The following is a 22,397-nucleotide window of genomic DNA, read 5'->3' on the forward strand; positions in this document are numbered from 1 at the left end:
AAAGTTGACACACCCTCTCATTTAAAGATTTTTCTTTATTTTTATAACTACGAAAATTGTACATTCACACTGAATTCATCACAGCTATGAATTAACACGTGTGGAACTATATACTTAAAAAAAAAAGGTGAAACAACCGAAATTCTGTCTTATATTCTAGGTTCTTCAAAGTAGCCACCTTTTGCTTTGATGACTGTTTTGCACACTCTTGGCATTCTCTTGATGAACTTTAAGAGGTAGTCACCGGGAATGGTTTTCACTTCACAGGTGTGCCCTGTCAGGTTTAATAAGTGGGATTTCTTGCCTTATAAATGGTCTTGGGACCATCAGTTGTGTTGTGCAGAAGTCTGGTGGATACACTGCTGATAGTCCTACTGAATAGACTTTTAGAATTTGTATTATGGCAAGGTAAAAGCAGCTAAGTAAAGAAAAACGGGTGGCCATCATTACTTTAAGAAATGAAGGTCAGTCAGTCCGAAAAATTGGGAAAACATGTCCCCAAGTGCAGTGGCAAAAACCATCAAGCGCTACAAAGAAACTGGCTCACATGAGGACCGCCCCAGGAAAGGAAGACCAAAACTCACCTCTGCTTCTGAGGATAAGTTTATCCGAGTCACCAGCCTCAGAAATAGCAGGTTAACAGCAGCTCAGATTAGAGACCAGGTCAATGCCACACAGAGTTCTAGCAGCAGACACATCTCTACAACAACTGCTAAGAGGAGACTTTGTGCAGCAGGCCTTCATGGTAAAATAGCTGCTAGGAAACCACTGCTAAGAACAGGCAACAAGCAGAAGAGACTTGTTTGGGCTAAAGAACACAAGGAATGGACATTAGACCAGTGGAAATCCGTGCTTGGGTCTGATGAGTCCAAATTTGAGATCTTTGGTTCCAACCACCGTGTCTTTGTGCGACGCAGAAAAGGTGAACAGATGGACTCTACAGGCCTGGTTCCCACCATGAAGCATGGAGGAGGAGGTCTGAAGGTGTGGGGGTGCTTTGCTGGTGACACTGTTGGGGATTTACTCAAAATTGAAGGCATACTGAACCAGCATGGCTACCACAGCATCTTGCAGCGGCATGCTATTCCATCCGGTTTGCGTTTAGTTGGACCATCATTTATTTTTCAACAGGACAATGACCCCAAAAACACCTCCAGGCTGTGTAAGGGCTATTTGACCAAGAAGGAGAGTGCTGGGGTGCTACGTCAGATGACCTGGCCTCCACAGTCACCAGACCTGAACCAAATCGAGATGGTTTGAGGTGAGCTGGACCGCAGGGTGAAGGAAAAAAGGGCCAACAAGTGCTAAGCATCTCTGGGAACTCCTTCAAGATTGTTGGAAGACTATTCCTGGTGACTACCTCTTGAAGCTCATCAAGAGAATGCCAAGAGTGTGCAAAGCAGTCATCAAAGCAAAAGGTGGCTACTTTGAAGAACCTAGAATATAAGACATATTTTCAGTTATTTCACACTTTTTTGTTAAGTATATAATTCCACATGTGTTAATTCATAGTTTTGATGCCTTCAGTGTGAATGTACAATTTTCATAGTCATGAAAATACAGAAAAATCTTTAAATGAGAAGGTGTGTCCAAACTTTTGGTCTGTACTGTATGTATATACATATGTATGTGTGTGTGCTCTCATAATATATTACATATAGTACACACACACACAAACTGCTCGATCCTTCCTTACGGTTTGTGTGTGTATACAATGGGGAAAATAAGCATTTGATACACTGTCGATTTTGGCAAGTTTTCCCACCTACAAAGAATGGAGAGGTCTGTAATTTTTATGGTAGGTACACTTCACCTGTGAGAGACAAAATCTAAAAATAAAATCCTGAAAATCACATTATATGATTTTTACATAATTCATTTACATTTTATTGCATGAAATAAGTATTTGATACAATAGAAAAACAGAACATAATGTTTGGTACAGAAATTTTTGTTTGCAATTAGAGGTCAGAAACTTCCTGTAGTTCTTGAACAAGTTTGCACACAGTGCAGCTGGGATTTTTGACCCACTCCTCCATACAGATCTTCTCCAGATCTTTCAGGTTTTGGGGCTGTCGCTAGGTAACAATGAATTTCAGCTTCCTCCAAATATTTTCTATTGGGTTCAGGTTGGGAGACTGGCTAAGCCTCTCCAGGACCTTGAAATGCTTCTTATGGAGCCACTCCTCAGTTGCCCTGTCTGCGTGTTTTGAGTCCTCTTCAATGCGCTTATTGAGGGAAGAAGGTTGTTGGCAAAAATCTCACGATACATAACCCCATCCATTCTCCTTTCAGTACTGTGCTGTTGTCCTGTTCCATTTGAAGAAAAGCACCCCAAAGTATGATGTTCCCCCCCCACCATGCTTCACACTTGGGACTGTGTTCTTGGGGTTGTACTCATCCTTCCTCCAAACACGGCGTAGTGCATTACTAACGGTAATGTTTGAGACTGTGGTCCCAGTTCTCTTCAGGTCATTTACCAGGTGCTCCTGTGCAGTTCTGGGCTGAATCTGGACCTTTCTCAGAATTATCCTTACCCCACAAGGAGAGATTTTGCATGGAGCTCCAGACCGAGGAAGATTGACAGTCATCTTGGGTTTCTTCCATTGTCTAATAATTGTGGCAACAGTTGTTGCCTTTTCACCAAGCTGCTTGCCTACTGTCCTGTAACATATCCCAGCCTTGTAGAGGTTTAAAATTTTGTTCCTGGCGTCCTTAGACAGCTCTATGGTCTTGGCCATGGTGGAGAGGTTGGAGTGAGATTGATTGTCGACAGGTGTCTTTTATACAGTAGATTTTAGAAAAGGAAAAGAAAGGGAATGTCTAATTAAAATCTAACTTTCATTCCATATAAATGTAAGAATATTCCTTTTCTTGTATCTACAGTCTACTGGTGGTGTACACCTATGTGTAATCTTGTCCTATGATTTGATAATATAAATATTACATGTCTTTTTTATACAGGTAACGAGTTCAAACAGGTTCAATTAATACAGGAAATGAGAGCAGAGTAGGAGGGCTTTGTAAAGAAAAACTAACAGGTCTGTGAGAGCCAGATTTCTTGCTGGTTGGTAGGTGATCAAATACTTATTTCATGCAATAAAATGAAATTTATTTATTTTTTAAAAAAAATCATACAATGTGATTTTCAGATTCTGTTACAGTCGAAGCGTACCTACGATAAAAATACAGATCTGTCCATTCTTTGTAGGTGGGAAAACTTGACAAAATCGACAGTATCAAATACTTATTTTCCCCATTGTATACACATACAAACCGTAAGATCAACCATGTGCGCAGATGTCAGCTGACCATCTTTCTATTGTGTATGTGGTCTTGTCGTCTCTTCCTGAGAGATTATGTCGGGGGAGCGAAGGATCAAGAAGTTTGAATTAATAAACCAGATCCATAGTGATGAGTGAACGTGCTTGGATAACGTGTTATCCGAGTATCTTGTGTGCACTGGGATAATATGTTCGAGTACGCGCATGCATGTTTTGTGGCTCTTGGACACACACATACGGGGACAACACATGTGGGGATTGTCTATTTGCTAGGTAGGCAATCCCCGCATGTGGTGCGGCTGGGTAAGGCTATGTGCACACAGTGATTTTTGGTGCGTTTTCTCCGAGTCGAAATGGACCAAAAACGCAATGGAATCCTTATGCAAGCTTATTTAATGGCAATCCTGAAGTGTTGTGCACATGATCAGTAAGTTTCCATGCGCATTTGCACTGCAGTGCGTTTTTTTCTGCAGCATGCCAATTCTTTTTGCGTTTCTGCGCCCGTTGACTTCAATTGAGTCAGTCAAATCCGCAGCAAAAACGCAGGTATAAATGTTTGCAGATTTGCTGAGTTATTCTTTTGCATCTTACTGGCTTCCTATGGGGTTTCCCAAGCTGTCATCTGTGTGACATTGTGGGAAACACCAGCGCGGTGGTTATTATCGGTGGTAATGCTACCGCCGGTAAGACCGTCGGTCAGAGCACTGCAGGATCATGCTGGCAGATGTCAGCGTGACCTCGCAGCTGTGACTGGGACCCACAGGCATAGACAAATGAGACTACCGCTCCCATTGGGCTATGTCGGCTGTCACTGATAACAGTGACAGCAGGTGCAGTTGATGGGAGACGTAGTCCCATCTGCCAGTGTCTGTGCTGACAGTTAAAAAAGCAAAATAAAAAAAGGAAAACTACGTAGTAACCTAAAAATAAAAAAACATAATACTCACCTTAACACCCAAACCCCGACACCCTCATCTCCTAGAAATAAAGTAAAATAATTAACCAACATGTACTCACCTGTCCACCATAGTCCACGTATTCCCGGGTGTCCTACAGCGATCTTACGTGTAGAACAGTCATCATGCTGAATTACATCACAAAACTTTTTTTTTTAAATATCTTTATTTAGCTCAAAAAAGCATTCATTGCTGTACAAAAACGCATACAAAAATGCGGAAAAAAACGCCCGTTTCCAGCAGCGGTTTTCCTGCCAAGAAATGCAGAAACCTTGCAGAAAATTCTGAAAGCAAATACGCAACGTGCGCACATAGCCTAACATCCACAAAACATGCAGGTGTCGACTCGAACATATTATCCGAGCACGCGCACCCATTACTAGTGTTTATCACTGGTTTACTCCCCTCTCCCCAATGAAAAAAATAAACACTAAGCTGAGCTGAGGATGTATAGGCACCTTGAAAGGTTTAAACACTTTTTAAAAGAAAGTTTATCCGAAATGCTCTTATATACTTAAAATAACAGAGCATTAAACTTGCACTCCTTTGGTCCAGTGCAGACTTCCCAGTGCTGTTTGGGTCTCTGTTTTGGCTGCAGCGGGAATATTACGTTGATATCACTGTTGCACATAATCAGTTCAGAAGCTATGTCAATCTGCCAATCACTGAGTTCACATGACATCACCATTGCATCCAAAACACAGAGACCCTAGCAGTATCAGGAAGCCAGAGCTGGGCTCACGGAGGTCAATTACTGATCTGATTATTTTATGTGTATAAGAGTATTTTGGGGGGCACTTTCCTTAGAGTGGAAAACCCCTATAAGTGATACATTTGCAGCGCCCCAGAGTCCTGGTCGTTGCAGTACTATGGCTCCGCCACTAAGGGGAGCTATGGTACGTCTGATGGCACTGAAGGAGTTCATCTGACCAGGTATCACAGACACCAATACATTTCACCGTCGGGCCTCCAGGGGGAGCTAAGGGTTCTATTCATTAGGCCACTCCTCACATACTGGTAAAACTGGGGGTCAGGCAGGAAGTTAGAGAGAGAGCTGACTGGGTTGGAACCAGGCAACACCTTGTGGCAGAGGGTGTTGCGGGAGAAGATTCAGTAGGGTCCCTGTCAGGGGTGGGATCCTGACAGAGGCCTGGCAACTTGAGCGAACGTAACGGGACCGTGCCTGCTCAGTATAGCGGCGGTGCCCAAGGAGGGATTGGAAGCGAGATAGATTGTGCTGAGTGAGAAACGAGATCAAAGCAAGGAGGAGAATACCAGTAGGAGTCGTGCTGTGAGACCGAGGCAACATTCTACTGAGGCGCACAACCGGCGGCCGGAACGCCGAGGGAGTATTACAATATTGAGCTTCAGGCAATACTCTAAACCAACGGCAGGACAGTCAGTCTAAGGCGGGCTGTCTCACCTAAATCACCTATGCAGTCTTGGGGGGCAACTTGTGGAGAGGGGCGACTCTAGGGTCCCGGAAGAGCTCCGAGCCTACCCGTCATACGGGTGCCGTCCTAACCGTAACATCAGGGAGGGACGGAGGATTAGCAGATCATCTAATCGAGTTGTGAGGGAACTTAAGAAACGGACACAACAGTTGTGGGGACTTTCCGTAAGCACAGCAGGGAAGGACCGCAACACCTAGCGCTAGAAGGAAGGCACAGATTTCCACCTGTTAAGAGAACTCTGGAGGTGCCATTGGACCGGCTGGACTTGCGCAGCCTGGTTATCCGGATTCCGGACTGAGGACCCAGAGATCTTCAGTAAAGAGGTAAAGAGACTTCAACCTGGTGTCCTCGTTATTTACTACAACCTACACTGCACCGCAACATCACTATCATATCTATCACTGTACGCCCCTCAGCAGGGTCACGGACCGGGCCTAGCCACCGTGACAACCCCAGAGCAGAGACTCACAGGCCCGGTACCGGGTACCCCTCGGCCCTGCGGCAGTAGGGGCGCTACACATTCCCTTTGATAAAGAACTAATTCAGGAAACGACTTAGGCTCCGATTACTTTGCAGTTAAGTGTTTTCTGTTGATGGACAGAAACAGCCATTTTTTGTTCAGGGAGAGACTAAATAAAGAGTTTCCCACTGGTATAAGTGACATTAAGTGCAGAATAATGCATAACTACAATATTTTCTACATTTTTAGTTCTGAGAACCTGTGAAAGCATTCATACATTTAAATACAAATGACAGAAGCAGATGTCAAGATAACCCTATATTAGCAAAAGGCGCTGTATAAGAATCTTCCCACAAAAGCAGTACTTTTGTCTATGTGCAGTGTCTTGAGTTGCAGCTAAGACCTATTCAAATGAACGAGGCACATATGGGAGTGCCCGACACCATCATGGACAAGAGCTGTGCCAATCCAAGGTTAACATAGCGAAAAGAAAAACTGGAAAATCAAAAAGCAACATAATAAAAATGCAGATTATATATATATATATATATATATATATATATATATATATATATATATATATATATATATATATATATATATATATGCACACACACACACACATAATAATGACTACAATTTCTGAAACATCAAAGCGAACAGATTTTCATCAGGATAGTATTCTGAAAGTTTTTATAAATGGCCAAAGATGGGAGTACGTTTTTGGCACATGACCACATACCTGAAGATTTTCCAGCATCATCTTATCAAGAGCCTGAATAAAGTCTTCATCCTCTGCACAAGGCACAGGTTTGAGCCCACCTCCTTTAATCATCACCTCCTGAAACAGACGCAACTCTCTCAACGTCAAAAAGATTGGAATTTAGATAAAACATTTCAAAATGCAAAATGACTTCAGCAAAGAAGAAAATTCTAGAGAAGGTATGCGAAATCTGATGAAAGTTTTATCAAGATTTAACCCAATGTGAAAATATAAATCTGTCATGAAGCAGGAAGGGGTTATGTCACAGAGGAAGATGGGGTATATGGAGCCGAGCCCGCTCCATACAGGGCAGGTGTTGGCTGCGTTATACAGCGTGACACGTCTAACAGCAGCAATCAGAGAGCTCTGATCGCTGCCGTTAACCCCTTAAAGATCCACTCTAGCGGGTGAGCATGGTGTTTCAGTGCTGGAGTGGAGCTTTAAATCGAAGTCTCCTGCCCCCACTCATACTCACCCTCCAGCATCTTCACCTTTTTTCGGTGCCCCTTCGGTCCCCTTGCCCCATCTTGTGAGCGCAGAGTCTGACTGGCCGTAAGTCCGAAGCTACGTCACAAGAGCAATACAAGTCTATGAGAGCCATAATGAGGCCAGAGTGAGGCTCTCATAGACTTGTATTGAAATATGACCTCTGCACAGATCCATGAAACACTTGAGCTGCCGGCAGGTCACTTTTCGCCAGGGACCAACAGGAGCAGTGGCAAAAACGGATGAAAATTCTGGAAGGCGAGTATGAGACAGGAGGAAGGGGAATTATATTTAAAGCACCACCCCAGCGGTATAATAAAAAAAAAAAAAAAAAAAACGCTGGAGTCGTGCTTTTAATGCCTCTATTAATCACACTCATGCCATGCCAATTCGGCCACCCATCAGTCCACCTGCAGCATGATTGTGGGGTGCTGATGGGTTGCGATGCCAGCCAGTGGCTTGCTGAACCTCTCAGTTGCTGCCGTGTTGGTAATGTAAAAATTGTAAATATCAATTTTTGGTTGTGCTTGGTCGCCACTAGGGTTGATCGAATAGATTCAGATAAGTGCTTATCCAAATAGCTATAGAGCTTACCGAATAGCTGCATCGGTAACCCGGATACCTGGAGCGTTCCCGATAATCAGCTGTCCGGTGCCGCAGCTACAATTGTTGCGGCTGTGTGACAGTTAAAACACATGCAAGGTGAGTGTTTGTTGGGCTGTCTATGCATATGTTGTGCCAGTGAAAGAGCTGCGACACATGCAGCTGCGGTGCCAAACAGCTGATTATCGGAAGTGCTCCTGGGATCCGGGTTACAGAGACAGCTATTCGGTAAGCGCTATAGCTATTCAGATAAAGAGTCATCTGAAACTATTCGACCAACCCTAGTGGCGACCAAACAAAAAATGTTACAATAAGCTATCCAAATGTCGTATGTATGCCAAGAACAGTACATTAAAAGGCACAGCCCAGCACACAAAAACAAGAACTTATTCAGGTTCATTGGTGGAAAAATAAAACTATGGATCATAGAAAATAGCAACAACAACAAAAAATTCTGAACTTTTGTAAAAAGGTGAAAAAAATGTAGCCATTCGAACAGTTGAAATAAACATGTTTGGAATCGGCAGAAATGTACTTACCTGGAGAACCGTGTCCAGGCATTTTTTATTGCACAATGATCACAGTAAAAACTAAACCCCCAATGCAATGCAATGGCAAAATTGTGTTGTTTTTTATGCTATTACACCAGAGGTTTTTTTTTTTTTTTTACAATTTTTTGTTTGGTATATTAAAATGAGAATATAGTGTTAATCAAAACTACAACTTGCTCTTGGAGAAAGGGGATGAAAAAAAACAAAAATGAAAAAAAAAAAAAATGGCTGCAGTAGTAACCCTTCAAGACGTATAATGTATAGGTACGTCATTTGATGTGGGCTCCAGGACCAAGCCTGCATCTTTCTCGGCACATGACAGCTCATTTTATCACCCATGGCTGTTAACATGTTAAATGCCGCTGTCAGTTTCTGACAGCAACATTTAACTAGCGGAAACCGGATGCGCATTACAAATCCTGCTCACCGTTGCCCGTCACATGATTGCGGGGCGCCGATGGGTCGGCATGACAGTCGGGGGTCTGCAAAGACCCCCATGCTGGTCATTGCAGAACTCCTATGAACATTGGCCCACGGCCAGTGTTCATTGGAGATGATTTCCGACACACATAACAGGGCTGATCGGATGATTGCAGCTTCAAGTCTCCTAAGGGGACTATTGAATCAAAAAAAAAGTAGAAAACATTTTTTCTTTTAAATATTGAAAAAATATAAAAGTTCAAATTGCCCCCTTTCTGCCTCATTAAAAAAAAAAATAGAAAAAAAATACACATTTGTTATCGCTACCTTCAGAAATGTATGATCAAAATAATTATTCTGATTGGTAAACAGCGCAATGTGAAAAAAATCAAAACGTCAGAATTACATTTTTTGTTCCCCCAACATTGCAATAAAATTCAATAACAGGCGATTAAAACATCGTCTCTAAGCCTTCACCTATTCAAGTCCCATATCCCGAAAAATGGAGACACTACGGGTCTTGGAAAATGGCAACTTTTTCCCCCCACAAACTTTGGATTTTTTTTTAACCCCTTCACACCATGCATCGTACTAGTACAGCGCATGCCGTGTTCCTCCCTTTGCTGTGGGCTCCGGTGCTGAGCCTACATCTTTTCTGGCACATGTCAGCTGTTTAGAACAGCATGTGCCCATAACAGCCACGGGTGGAATCATGATCCACCGGCAGCAGTTAACGTGTTAAATGCCGCTGTCAATCACTGACAGCGGGCATTTAATGTGATCGTACTGGATGCGCATCACTAATCCCGCCCATCGAAACCCTGTCACAAGATCGCGGGTCGCCAATGGATCCGCATGACAACCAGAGGTCTCCAGCGGACCTCTATGGTTGTCACTGCAGGATTGCTATGAGCGCCGGCCAATGGTCGGAACTCGTAGCAAGTGAGCATTTCTGTGACGTAGCGAAAAGTTAAAACGCCAGAATTACATTTTTTTTTTTTGGCACCGCAACATTGCATTAAAATGCAATACCGAGCGATCAAAAGATCGCATCCACACCAAAATGTGTATCACTAAAAACGTCAGTACAGGGCACAAAAAAATAAGCCCTCACCTAGCCTCAGATCACAAAAAATGGAGATGCTACGGGTCTCAGAAAATGACGCAATTTTTTTTTCTTTTTAAAACAAAATTTGGATTTTTTTTCACTATTTAAATAAAAAAAAAAAAACCTAGACATGTTTGGTATCTATGAACTCGTAATGACCTGGAGAATCATAATAGCAGGTCAGTTTTAGCATTTGGTGAACATGGTAAAGAAAAAAATCCAAAAAACAATTTGCACTTGGAATTTTTTTTCCCATTTTCGAGTACACGACATGGTAAAACCAATAGTGTAGTTCAAAAGTACAACTTGTCCTCACATGGCCATATTGACAGAAATATAAAAAAGTTATTGCTCTGTGAAGAAGGGGAGCGAAAAAAAGAAACCCAGAACCTAAAAAGGGCTGTGACGTGAAGGGGTTAAATGAAAAACAACCTATGCATGTTTGGTACCTGCATGCATACTTCTAAATATCTAGAGAATCATAATGGAGGGTCAGTTTTAGCATTTAGTGAACATGGAAAAAAAAAAAAAAAAAAATTGTGGAAATGCACTTTTTTCTTCAATTTCAACGCACTTGGAATTATTTTCCCGTTTCCCAGTACACTATAAGGTAAAAATCAATGGTGTTGTTCAAAGGTACACTTGTCTTACAAAAAAATAAGCCCTCATACGGCCAGATTGACAAAAAAATAAAAGATTATAGCTCTGGGATGAAGGGGAGCAAAATATGAAAACGGAAAATCCCGAGGTCGGGAAGGAGTTAAAAGGGTTGGGGTTGTCCACTTTCAGAAAAGTGGGCCCCAAACTGTGTAAAATGCATAAACTAAACTCAGTAGGTGCTCGCCCTCTCTAGGTGTAGCACCCCCTCCTGCCAGTCACTAAGCTTCAGCACTCACGCACACAAGTTGGCTGCACGCGATGCTGAGCTCAGTGACTGGCTAGCACGGTGAAGCTCACTGCTGACGGGACATCACCACTGTAAACAACGGGACCGGAGCAGCGGCGAGAAGTCGGCACTGGACCATGGGAGGGCGAGTACTTACTTCAGTAGTTATTTTACACAGTATTTTCCAAACTTTCCAGAAAGTGGAGAAACAAAACTAGTTCAGGAGTCCAAGTATCCTAAAGAGGGAATCAGAAAATAGAGGGGCTAATAGATTATCCGAGATCACAATCATTTTTAAATGTTTCACATATAATACATTCATAGTCACTGGCCCCAATGACAATGACTTACAGCAGCACACAATCAGGAGAATGGAAAGAGATAGTGCAGAGCAATAAGAGCATGGTTACATACAGTGTTTTCTTCATCAGTCTCATTTTCCTTGTTAGAATCAGTCATGTAATCTGTATTTTCCTCCTCTTCTTCCTCTCTTTCTTCTTCTTCATTTTCTGAAGCATCCTAAAATGTAGACGTTAATGTTATTTAAGGTGATCTATGTCACAAGAGTAATTACCAAAACAATTATTAGCAAGTAAGTAGTAGCTAGGCTGTTAGGGAGTATAGGTTCAGACTGGCGCCCACACTTGGCACCTAAATATCCTGCCACATGCAGAGTGGCCCGCACCCCCAGCTGCCCGGCACACGCAGAGTGGCCCGCACCCCCAGCTGCCCGGCACACGCAGAGTGGCCCGCACCCCCAGCTGCCCGGCACACGCAGAGTGGCCCGCACCCCCAGCTGCCCGGCACATGCAGAGTGGCCCGCACCCCCAGCTGCCCGGCACACGCAGAGTGGCCGGCACCCCCAGCTGCCCGGCACACGCAGAGTGGCCGGCATCCCCAGCTGCCTGGCACACGCAGAGTGGCCGGCACCCCCAGCTGCCCGGCACACGCAGAGTGGCCCGCACCCCCAGCTGCCCGGCACACGCAGAGTGGCCCGCACCCCCAGCTGCCCGGCACACGCAGAGTGGCCCGCACCCCCAGCTGCCCGGCACCCAGGGAACATCTTTAGGTATATATTAAATATCTGAAAACAGCTGCTACATGGTTTTCTGAACTAGAACTGATGCAAAAGTAATATCAAGTAATTTGTGCAGATTAGGAACCAAATTATTATTCCACCTCTATTTATTTTATATACTTTTTATCATGTTTTGCTGAAATCTTCCATTTACTCTGCACAATGCATGAATTTATGCTCCAAGACATTACAACAGTTCTTGTTCCTATGGAGATTAGAACTTGAAAATATTACTACTAATCTGACAACTTTGATCTTTAGCCCTTGCTAAGAGAAGTGTGGAGGATAGTTGTTAGAAGGGTTGGGCCTTGCAAAACCTCACTGTAATGCTGACTGAAACCCCTAATACCTGCACGCTCTGATCTGTCCCATTTTTTTCAATACAAAAAGTGGAGAAAGTTCCTAGATGCTTCTGAAGTAAGAAAGTAAAGACTAAAATCCAACATGCTCGATTCTTGTGTATATTGATGGCAGTCAGGGTGCCTATATATTTTATACACTATACAATTAAAAATGGAAACTTACTGATGGGATTAGACAATAAGTGCATAGTCAGCAAAACAATTTAGGGTCATTATGACCTGCAAGCAGGCAGAATGGTTTAGATACCAAATGCTCATTAAGCAGATAGCCATCCCCCCCTTCTCATACCACTGATGCACAAGTGGAAGGTGCCCATGTCGTGAATAAATACAGAGGAGTAAGCCCCTGCCAGATGGAGTCAACAGCCTTCTCCTGTCCCTGCCATTTGCTGTTCTAGAGAAGTAGGGGCTCATTGGTTGGGTGGCTGGTCCCAGAGTAATCTATGGGTTAGGCCTATATTAATCTAATATGTATGCTTAAATCCTCTGACATGGTCAGTGTTAGACCAGTTGTCAATTTATTCATACATTTCCAGGAAAAAGATTCCCAAAATATAAGTACCGCATTTTCCACTTTGTAAGACGCACTTTATTTCCCCCAAATTTTTGGGGGAAATGGGGGTGCGTCTTACAAAGCGGATATACCGCTTACCGTTACAGGCTGGGATGAGGGGGTGTCCGCCGCCGCGGTTGTCCGCCACCGCTGCCGCGGTTGTCCGCCACCGTCCGCTGCTGCCCCGGGTGATGCTGGAGGCTCCGGTGCTGCGGGGGTCTCTGGCGACATTTTGTGAAAGACCAGAGCCCCCCGGCAGTTCGTCCATGCTTTGCTGTATGACTGACTCCGGGAAAATGGCCGCTGGAATCTCGGGAGATGAGATTTCAGTGCGGAGATCTCATCTCTCGAGATCTTGGTCCCAAGATCTCCATCTGCGCAAGCGCCGCCTACCGGCGGCCATTTTCCTGAAGTCCACCGCACAGGAAAGCATGGACGAACTGCCGGGGGCTCTGGCCTTTCACAAAATGTCGGCAGAGCCCCCCGCAGCACCGGAGACAGCCCTGCAGCACCGGAGACAGCCCTGCAGCACCGGAGACAGCCCTGCAGCACCGGAGACAGCCCTGCAGCACCGGAGACAGCCCTGCAGCACCGGAGACAGCCCTGCAGACCCCCCCTCATTCCAGCCTGCAGCACAGGAGCCCCCCTGCAGACCCCCTCATCCCAGCCTGCAGCACAGGAGCCCTCCTGCAGACCCCCTCATCCCAGCCTGCAGCACAGGAGCCCCCCTGCAGCACAGGAGCCCCATTGCAGACACCCTCATCCCAGCCTGCAGCACAGGAGCCCCCCTGCAGCACAGGAGCCCCATTGCAGACGCCCTCATCGCCTGCAGCAATGCTCCACTCCTGCCTCCAGCAACGACACTGGGACCCTGATCCACCGCAGCCACAACCCCTGGTAAGTAATAAGACGCATGGATTATAAGACGCCCCACCAATTTATTAAAAAAAGTTTTTTTCCTATTTTTCTCCTCAAAATTTGGGGTGCGTCTTATAATCCGGAGCGTCCTACAAAGTGAAAAATACGGTATTTACAGACATGACACGAGCAATTACAGGTCTACGTTCACGTCTTGATGGAAACTAAAATCATCTTATGCTCCAACAAGAATTATATAAGGTTGTCATTACTGAAACACTGGTATTTCCTGAATCAATGGAGAATTATATTACATAATGGGTTTTATATTGAGCGTATTTAGATCATAATTGATTAAATCAAATTAGAAAATGTACTGACGTCTTCTTCTGGCTCGTTCATTTCACTCTCATTTCCAGATTGCTCCTCAGTCTCTGCCCCAGTTTCCTCCTCCTCTTCATCATCTTCATACTCTAGAGCTTCTCCTTCAGCAATAGTGTGCTTTGAATCTTTGTCATTCACCAGGCCTTTGGATGAAAAAATAAACAAATAAAAAAAAATAAAAATAAATAAATAATGAAGCGGTTGTCAAAACAGGCAACAATAAAAGAGAAAATACAGAATATATTAATGAGAGAAGATCAGAGCTGGGTGAAGCTTTTTAATGTGCAGCATTATTACTACTAGACTCTGCCCCTCATTCCAGCACCAAATGTCACAACCACAAGTCCACAGAAGTCACTTATTCGCTGCAGAGTCAGGTGACTGGTGGTTCAGGTGTCACTGCTTGCAGCAATGGAGTGGAGGGAGGACTCCAATGGGAAGTATAGATTTGTCTTTCTTTTATCAAAAAAATTGTTAATTTAAAAAGTACATCAATACAAGGAAAACCACCTCAAAGGTAATCTGACAATAAGTTCAAACCTCCTTGCTTTTTCTGGAGTATGTAAATAAACTATTAAGATCTGTGAGCCAGACCCTGATCTGCATGAGAATCTGCCCCATTTTAAATGAAAGGTGGTGTTACCAGTGTGAGACATGTAATGACTGACAGTCTGCTCTCCTGATCTCACTGCAGAGCGGTGAGTGATTATAACTGACACGTATGCAGATCCCTATCAGTGCTTCAGCTTCCATCTCACAGACAGCCAGTGTTACAATACAGCAGAGCTGTGAGAGCCGCAGCTACAAATGGGTTTGTAATGAGACAAGTTTCAGTTCTCCTGTTCTGTGTTATTACATCTCTCACACTGGTAACTCCCTTTCATGTAATATAACCTCTAGAATCAGATTCTCAGGGAGATCAGTGTCTGGTCCATAGGATTTTAACAGCTCATTTACAAATAAAAAAATGTGGATTTCTCTGAAATAAGACATTGGAACACAGATATCAAGATATAAATTTTTCCCCGCTTTTTATGATCTGCGTGCATATGTAGACGACATCCAAAAGGTGAATCCTACTAACAGATTCCATTTACATGGTTGTCCACATCTGGAGGACATTTATTTCTTCCATCAGATATCATTAAAGATGTATCAATGTTTTGCTTTTACAGGCTGTTTAAACAAAGCTTTAAATAAAAAAAAAAAAGATAAAAGAGTTACCAACTCTTTCATTTGATTGTCAGAATGAACTCACTGATGGACTCTCAGTTAACACATTCCCCAGCCAGCAATAGACAATGTAATGAGGCTATAGAAGGAAATCGATGCTTAATGTTTAATGAAACACAAATACAAAGATGATTTTTGGACAACAATACACTTACGCAAAAAAAACCCCTGCAGATATAGGTTTAATAGCTTTCCAATGTTGTCCAGCTGCCTTACTGACCGCGCAGGCGAGGAAATGAATGTTGTATTCCTCTGGGAGCTGCTGGCTTTAGAGAAGTGCCTGGAGCGGCTTGAGGCCATGTGCACACGTTCAGGATTTTTCGCTATAAAAACGTGATAAAAACGCAAAAAAAACGCTAACAAATGCCTCCTATTATTTACAGGGTATTCCGCATTTTTTGTGCAAATGTTGCATTTTTTTCCGAGAAAAAAATCGCATCGCGGAAAAAAAAGCAACATGTTCATTAAATTTGTGGAATTGCGGGGATTCCGCACACCTAGGAGTGCATTGATCTGCTTACTTCCCGCACGGGGCTGTGCACACCATGCGGGAAGTAAGCAGATTATGTGCGGTTGGTACCCAGGGTAGAGGAGAGGAGTCTCTCCTCCATGGACTGGGCACCATATAATTCTTAAAAAAAAAAATAAATTTAAATAAAAAATAGTGATATACTCACCTTCGATGGCCCCGGAGGCATGCTGCCGCTTCCGTTCCTTTAGATGGTCTGTGTGAAGGACCTGCGATGACGTCGCGGTCCTGTGATTGGTCGCGTGACCGCTCACGCGACCAATCACAAGCCGCGACATCATCGTAGGTCCTGCACACACACAGCATCTATAGGAACGGATGCCGCTGAGGAGATCGGCTGTCTGCAGGTGAGTATAACCTTTTTTTAATTTTTTTTATTATTTTTAAACATTCTATCTTTTACTATTGATGCTGCATAGGCAGCATCTATAGTAAAAAGTTGGTCACACTTGTCAAACACTATGTTTGACAAGTGTGACCAACCTGTCAATCAGTTTTCCAAGCGATGCTACAGATCGCTTGGAAAACTTTAGCATTCTGCAAGCGAATTACGCTTGCAAAATGCTAAAAAACCCGCGAAAAAAACGGGAAAAAAAACGCAAAAAAAAAAATGCAGATTTCTTGCAGAAAATTTCCGGTTTTCTTCAGGAAATTTCTGCAAAAAATCCTGACGTGTGCACATACCCTTAGACACCCTCATTACAATGGGGGCAGCGGTTAGCAAGCCCCAGCATTTTGATTGACAATTTGCTCTGCAGCGCAAGTGTACAGAGCAATGTGTCAAAGCGGAGTGTGCCTTTGGGGACATGAAAGGTTCCCTTTAAGGGATACTTACATTTGCATCAGATAAAGATATTGGTTCATTTTTTAAACGTAATAATGGAACGATCTCTAAATACGACAATCCGGGTAAAGAGAACAAGTATAGCTAAAATAAACAGAGCAATTACCAAGAATCGTGGGAAACGGGTGGGAAGGGCTGCAAGTAATTATTCTTTCCAAGTAAACCTCTATGTAATTGCTAGTGTAATAATCCTGAATGTGTTGACTTCTATTTCTTGTGGTGACAAAAATTTAGATAATAAAAAGAAAGACTACCAGGAAGAGATACAGTGAAAATCAATATGGGCAAAGAACTTAAAAGAAATGCTACCACGAACAAGGAAAAGCAAATTGTGAGAAGATGGTCCGTCAACAGTAGATCACTGTACTGAAAACAGTCTCCTTATTTTTCTAAGTTCATCAATAGATAACTTGGAACAAAGGCAGGTACAGACGATCGTATTATCGGTCAGAGTGAAATCCGACAAAACATCGAATTGTACTCACACCAATGTTATGCTATGAGGCTGTGCAAATGTCGGATTTTTTTCCTCGGATAGAGTCTGTCTTACCAGAAAAAAAAAGACATATAATCCCAGCATGGCAGAGTTTGATCGGATATTCGGATTGCACTATGCCATACATGTCAATGAGTCCTTGGACTGCACTCAAATTACATCCGAGTCCAACAACTGAATATCCTCCCTGCAGCCATTCGCTATCAACCTTGGGAGCAGTCCAGGGAGTGGTTACAATTACCGCTTGCTAAACGGCGAGTGCGGCTGTAATCACTCCCCAGCACTTTGATACTCTGAGGAGCTGTCAATCAAAATTCTGGGGAGTGATTACAGCCACACTTCCTGTGTAGTGAGCAGTCACTAATCACTCCCTGCACTGCCCCCATGACTGCTAGCGAATGGCTAGAGGGAGCCATCTGCAGATCATCAGAGAGCCATCAGCAGATATACAGCATTAAAGTATAAATTCCGTAACTGAAAAAACATTCTAAGCTGCTCACCTAGCTTTACAAGAAACTCTCGTTCTAGATCTTGAACTTGTCGAACAGCTTCGGTCAAGGAGTTGCACAGTTTCATCTTTGGCCTCAGCAGCTCCAGAGTATCAGTTATCATATAGTCAATGTCTATAGGAAATGGGTGATCTTTTGTCCATACATCCAGGCTTTTTTTCCACCACACGTAGCGCTAGAAATGTAAAAAAATATTATATATATATATATATATATATATATATATATATATATATATATATATATATATATATATATATATATATATATATACACACACACACACCCTTAAGCCTAACACGGTAAAGCACAACATTTGGAAACAATTCATGCATTAAAATAAATACAGTAAACATCACGACTAGAATGTTTGTTTCACTGCTGTTTTCAACGTGTGCATCCAGAAAACCAATGCACAGTGACAGTGTCTTTCTATGGTGGGATCATGTTTCTGATGCTGAGCAGCTGACTGTGCAATGTCCAGAAAGCAGCACAGCAGTCTCTCAGTAGCAGAACTGTGTTGTATGTAAAGACAGTCAGTAATTACATCTTGTAATAGAGAGGCATGCAGTGAATGCCAAGTTTGTAAGGGGTCGGGGAAACATAGGTGTTATACAGGGTTAGGTAAGATGAAGGAAAAAAAAAAATTAGTACATTTAAACGATAGCGTCATGATCTGATGAGCATTCAGACATGAGTAATTACCGTAATCTGTGTTTGCAAGCTCGGAAAATCCCTTTAACAAATTGTTTTTATATCAATTAGCTATTCAAGAAAGAAAACAAGCACAACAATGTGTCATACCTGGAAATACACAAGGAAACAATCAAGCTTGCGTTTACTAGATCCTCGGTCAAAATACTGTCCACAGGTATCAAGAATGGTGCATACTAATCTGATACGAAACAAGTGCTCTGGGGGATCAAGGAGACTGGAGCTGCCATCAGAGTTCACACCAAAGGATATAAAAGAATAGAGCGTACGGAATATAACCGCAGATTCCACCATTCTGTAGTTGTACAGTTCCCCAAGAAACTTAGCACTGCTTATACGGCGTTGGTTAAACTTTGGCTGATTAACCTTTTGAAACAGGAAAAAAAAGACAACATTTTAGCAAAAGTCACCTGGTTTATTCTCATTAGCATTTTGTTAGATGATATTATTTCATTCTAAAGTGTGTTCCTCAAGGTTCACTTTGTCATAGCTAAATGAATGTCAGCATGTTTAATACCTCCATCCCTAGACGAATGTCTTCTAATACGCCATCAACCACATGAATGCCAACATCCTCTTGGTAGAGGACCAGGCCAGCGAGCAGGTTGGCGACACAGTGGATACTGTTGTACTTCACATTCCAAATGTTGATCATGCAGCAAATGACGTAATCTTTCACTTCTGAGTCATGCCAAGACAGCTTCCTCATCTGCCGCAAAACCTGAAAGAAATCCATAACAAAGTGAGTGAGGCCTTTTCTACACAGTGCAGTGTTAAAAATTCTTCAGGCGCGTAGCATGAATTCCAAAAAGAGTGAACATGAAAGTCTTTATTCTTTTACTCCATCCATCTAGAGCAGTATTTCCCAAACTCCAGTCCTCACGGACCCCACGGGTCATGTTTTCAGGATTTCCATAGTGTTGCACAGGTGAGACAATTCCGGATGCCTTTATGATACTTCCACTACTTGCGCAATACTAAAGAAATCCTGAAAACATGACCTGTGGGGTCCGTGAGGACTGGAGTTTGGGAAACACCGATCTAGAGCCTCATTCAGACTTTTCACGTACACAAAAAAAGGTCGAATGTCTTCAGTGTGTCACTTTTTATGATCAGTGTTTCATCAGTGATTTTCATGTATGGCAAAAAAACTAAAAAAATTCTCCAACTGCAATGTTAAAGGGAACATGTCATGTTGGATAATGCTAAATTAATCTGAAGGTTGATGGTATGAGAGTGTGTCAGCCGTACTGAAAATACAGCTACTGGGAGAAAATTAACAGAACTTCTCCCAGGAGCCACAAGTAATACAGATGTGCCAGCGCGGCTACAGTCATCACAGCACAGTGAGCAACCACGGTAAGGGTGCTTTGACACTGCATTTTTCCCCCACGTTCAGTGGTCCAGTCGGGGCTTACATCCGAACCCCTCGCAAAAAGGGGTTTGGGCGTATGCGCCCATTGACTATAATGGTGTCAACAGAGTCAACGTGTGCCCTAATGTTCATGCATCCTTTTTGGGCGTATACGCCTACTGGATACAGACACCCAGACGCTGTCTACTACGTTTGAATATCCGCCTCCAGTAGGCGTATATGACCGAAAAGGATGCATGAACATTAGGGGCAGACGTTGACTCAGTTGGCACCATTATAGTCAATGGCCCCATCGGCGCATACGCCCAAATCCCGTTTTGCGAGGAGTTTCGATGTAAGCCTCGACTGAACCACTGATAGGGGAAGAACGCAATGTGAAAACTGCCAAATCTGCCAAAGTGCTGAGGTGTGCTTACAGCCACCGCTCTCTGTGTACTGAGCAGTGACTATCAGCATAGGGACATCTTTAAGACTCCCCGGAAGAAATACCCTGAAGCCATGCTTTCAGTTTGGGAGACTGGTACCTTTCTTGGCACTTTAGTTCTACTGACTTGCAGGGATCAGCAGATATTGATGGCTTATATAGTAGGACAGACCATCAGTGTCATTCTGGAAAACCCCTTCACCTTGTCTACTTTGAAATGCTGTCCTGAATCTAAAGAAGCTCAATGAATTGGCAGACCTTTTCTGTTGTAACTTTGGAAAGATCCTTATACAGCAGTTTCCTTATGTACTCCTGCAGAGGGGGCCTCTTCTTTTTCACAGTCTTCTCAGCTGGAGGTGGATTGCAGTAATAGTAGGCATTCTCCACCATTGTTACATATCGGGCATCCAAATGCATGGCTTGCTTTTTGCGCATCATTTGTTCCTAAAGAAAGTAAAATAAAGATTGTATAACGTCTATGTAACAAAGATGTATGTGCAAACATTTCAATGTCAAGATGCGAAGCTTCTTGACAAGTTAAACTTTTTGTAATCATGAACACACAGCAATCTAAGAAAAGTAAAAGCAAAATTAAAAATAGGTTTTTACTAGACAAGGTGTGAATTAATTTACAGAACCCAGGCTAGCGGCCACTTCAATCTGCGGCTGTAGAATGGGAGCCCTGACAATCACCTCGTTACTCCAGTTACCCACGGCTCTTCTTTTTATTCGCTAGCCTGGCATGTCACATGTGCATCATGCCACAACAATGATGTAGTGCCAATTCTGCTAACCAAAAGAGGAGCCCGGGACGGTCAGGTAAGAGACAGTTCACACAGTTCATGTTCCAAGGTGACAAATTACTGACCTGGTTTTTGGGCAGGGTGATGTGAATCGATATGCACCGCCTCTACATTTCATTGGATTATGTTCTATTGGTATGTTCTATTGTCCGTCTTGAGGATTGTAGCACTGTATTTGACGCCTGAGCCTCAAATACATCTGTTAGAGAATTCACAGCAGAATACAGTTGCACACAAGTGGATGAGATCTTAAAGGGAATCTGTCACCCCAAAATTGGCCTATAAAGTAAGGCCACCGCTATCAGGGGCTTTTCTACAGCATTCTGTAATGCTGATAATTCTGCTGATAAGCCCCTGATGTATCCTGAAAGAAAACCAAGTTATATTATACTCACCCAGGGGCGGTCCCGGTCCAGTCCGATGGGCGTCCGGGTCCAGCGCCTCCCATCTTCATAGGATGACGTCCTCTTCTAGTCTTTACACTGCGGCTCCGGCATACTTTGTCCTGTTGAGGACAGTGCAAAGTACTGCAGTGCACAGGTGCCGGGAAAGGTCAGAGAGGCCCAGCGCCTGTGCACTGCAGTACTTTGCTCTGCCCTCAACAGGACAGACAGTACGCCTGCGCAGGAGCCGCAGTGTGAAGACTAGAAGAGGACGTCATCCTATGAAGATAGGAGGCGCCGGACCCGGACGCCCATCGGATCGGACCGCACGGGACGGCCCCTGGGTGAGTATAATCTAACCTCTTTTTCTCATCTTTCAGGATACATCGGGGGCTTATCTACAGCACTACAGAATGCTGTAGAAAAGCCCCTGATGCCGGTGGCCTTATATATAAGCCAATTTTGGGGTGACCCGATTCCCTTTAATAAATCTAATCCAAATGTTGCAAAAGTTTTCATGCCTGCAGAGTTTTTCTTATTTTAAATGTGCATGGCAATTTAAGAAACAAATGAGCATCTATTTGTAGAACTTAATGTATTTGTGGCATTTATTCAAAAGACAAACTCCATAACCAAATCCTGGTGCTATTGATATTGCAGATTAGCAGTGGATCTACAGCTGCCGGTTTTTTAATAAAGTAGACTCGGCAATCCCATGATGCCCCATGGTAACACATCCCGTTGGTTTCTCAACAGCAGCCTTAAAGGGAACCCGTCACATAATTTGTAGCATCTAAAGTGTCCCCAATGCGTTGCGATAATACGTTTTTTTCCATTAAAATCGCCGCTGTAATCCATGTCAATAAGCACTTTATATAGTG

At 43.3% G+C, this 22,397-nt stretch overlaps 1 protein-coding gene across 6 annotated transcripts in view; it reads right to left on the reverse strand.

Annotated features, from left to right (window-relative positions):
* Positions 1–22,397, reverse strand: part of UPF2 (UPF2 regulator of nonsense mediated mRNA decay) — a 124,572-nt gene that overhangs the window by 14,541 nt on the left and 87,634 nt on the right. For all 6 annotated transcript variants that reach the window (XM_077264579.1, XM_077264577.1, XM_077264582.1 and 3 more), the window contains exons 12-18: positions 20,589–20,774; positions 19,049–19,252; positions 18,622–18,897; positions 17,809–17,992; positions 14,204–14,349; positions 11,386–11,490; positions 6,897–6,995 (exon numbers count right to left, since the gene is read on the reverse strand). In XM_077264579.1, coding sequence (XP_077120694.1) covers positions 6,897–6,995; positions 11,386–11,490; positions 14,204–14,349; positions 17,809–17,992; positions 18,622–18,897; positions 19,049–19,252; positions 20,589–20,774 — 1,200 coding nt within the window. The remainder of the gene's footprint in view (positions 1–6,896; positions 6,996–11,385; positions 11,491–14,203; positions 14,350–17,808; positions 17,993–18,621; positions 18,898–19,048; positions 19,253–20,588; positions 20,775–22,397) is intronic.

This window comes from Ranitomeya variabilis, chromosome 5 (genome assembly GCF_051348905.1).
Source record: "Ranitomeya variabilis isolate aRanVar5 chromosome 5, aRanVar5.hap1, whole genome shotgun sequence".
NCBI lineage: Eukaryota > Metazoa > Chordata > Amphibia > Anura > Dendrobatidae > Ranitomeya > Ranitomeya variabilis.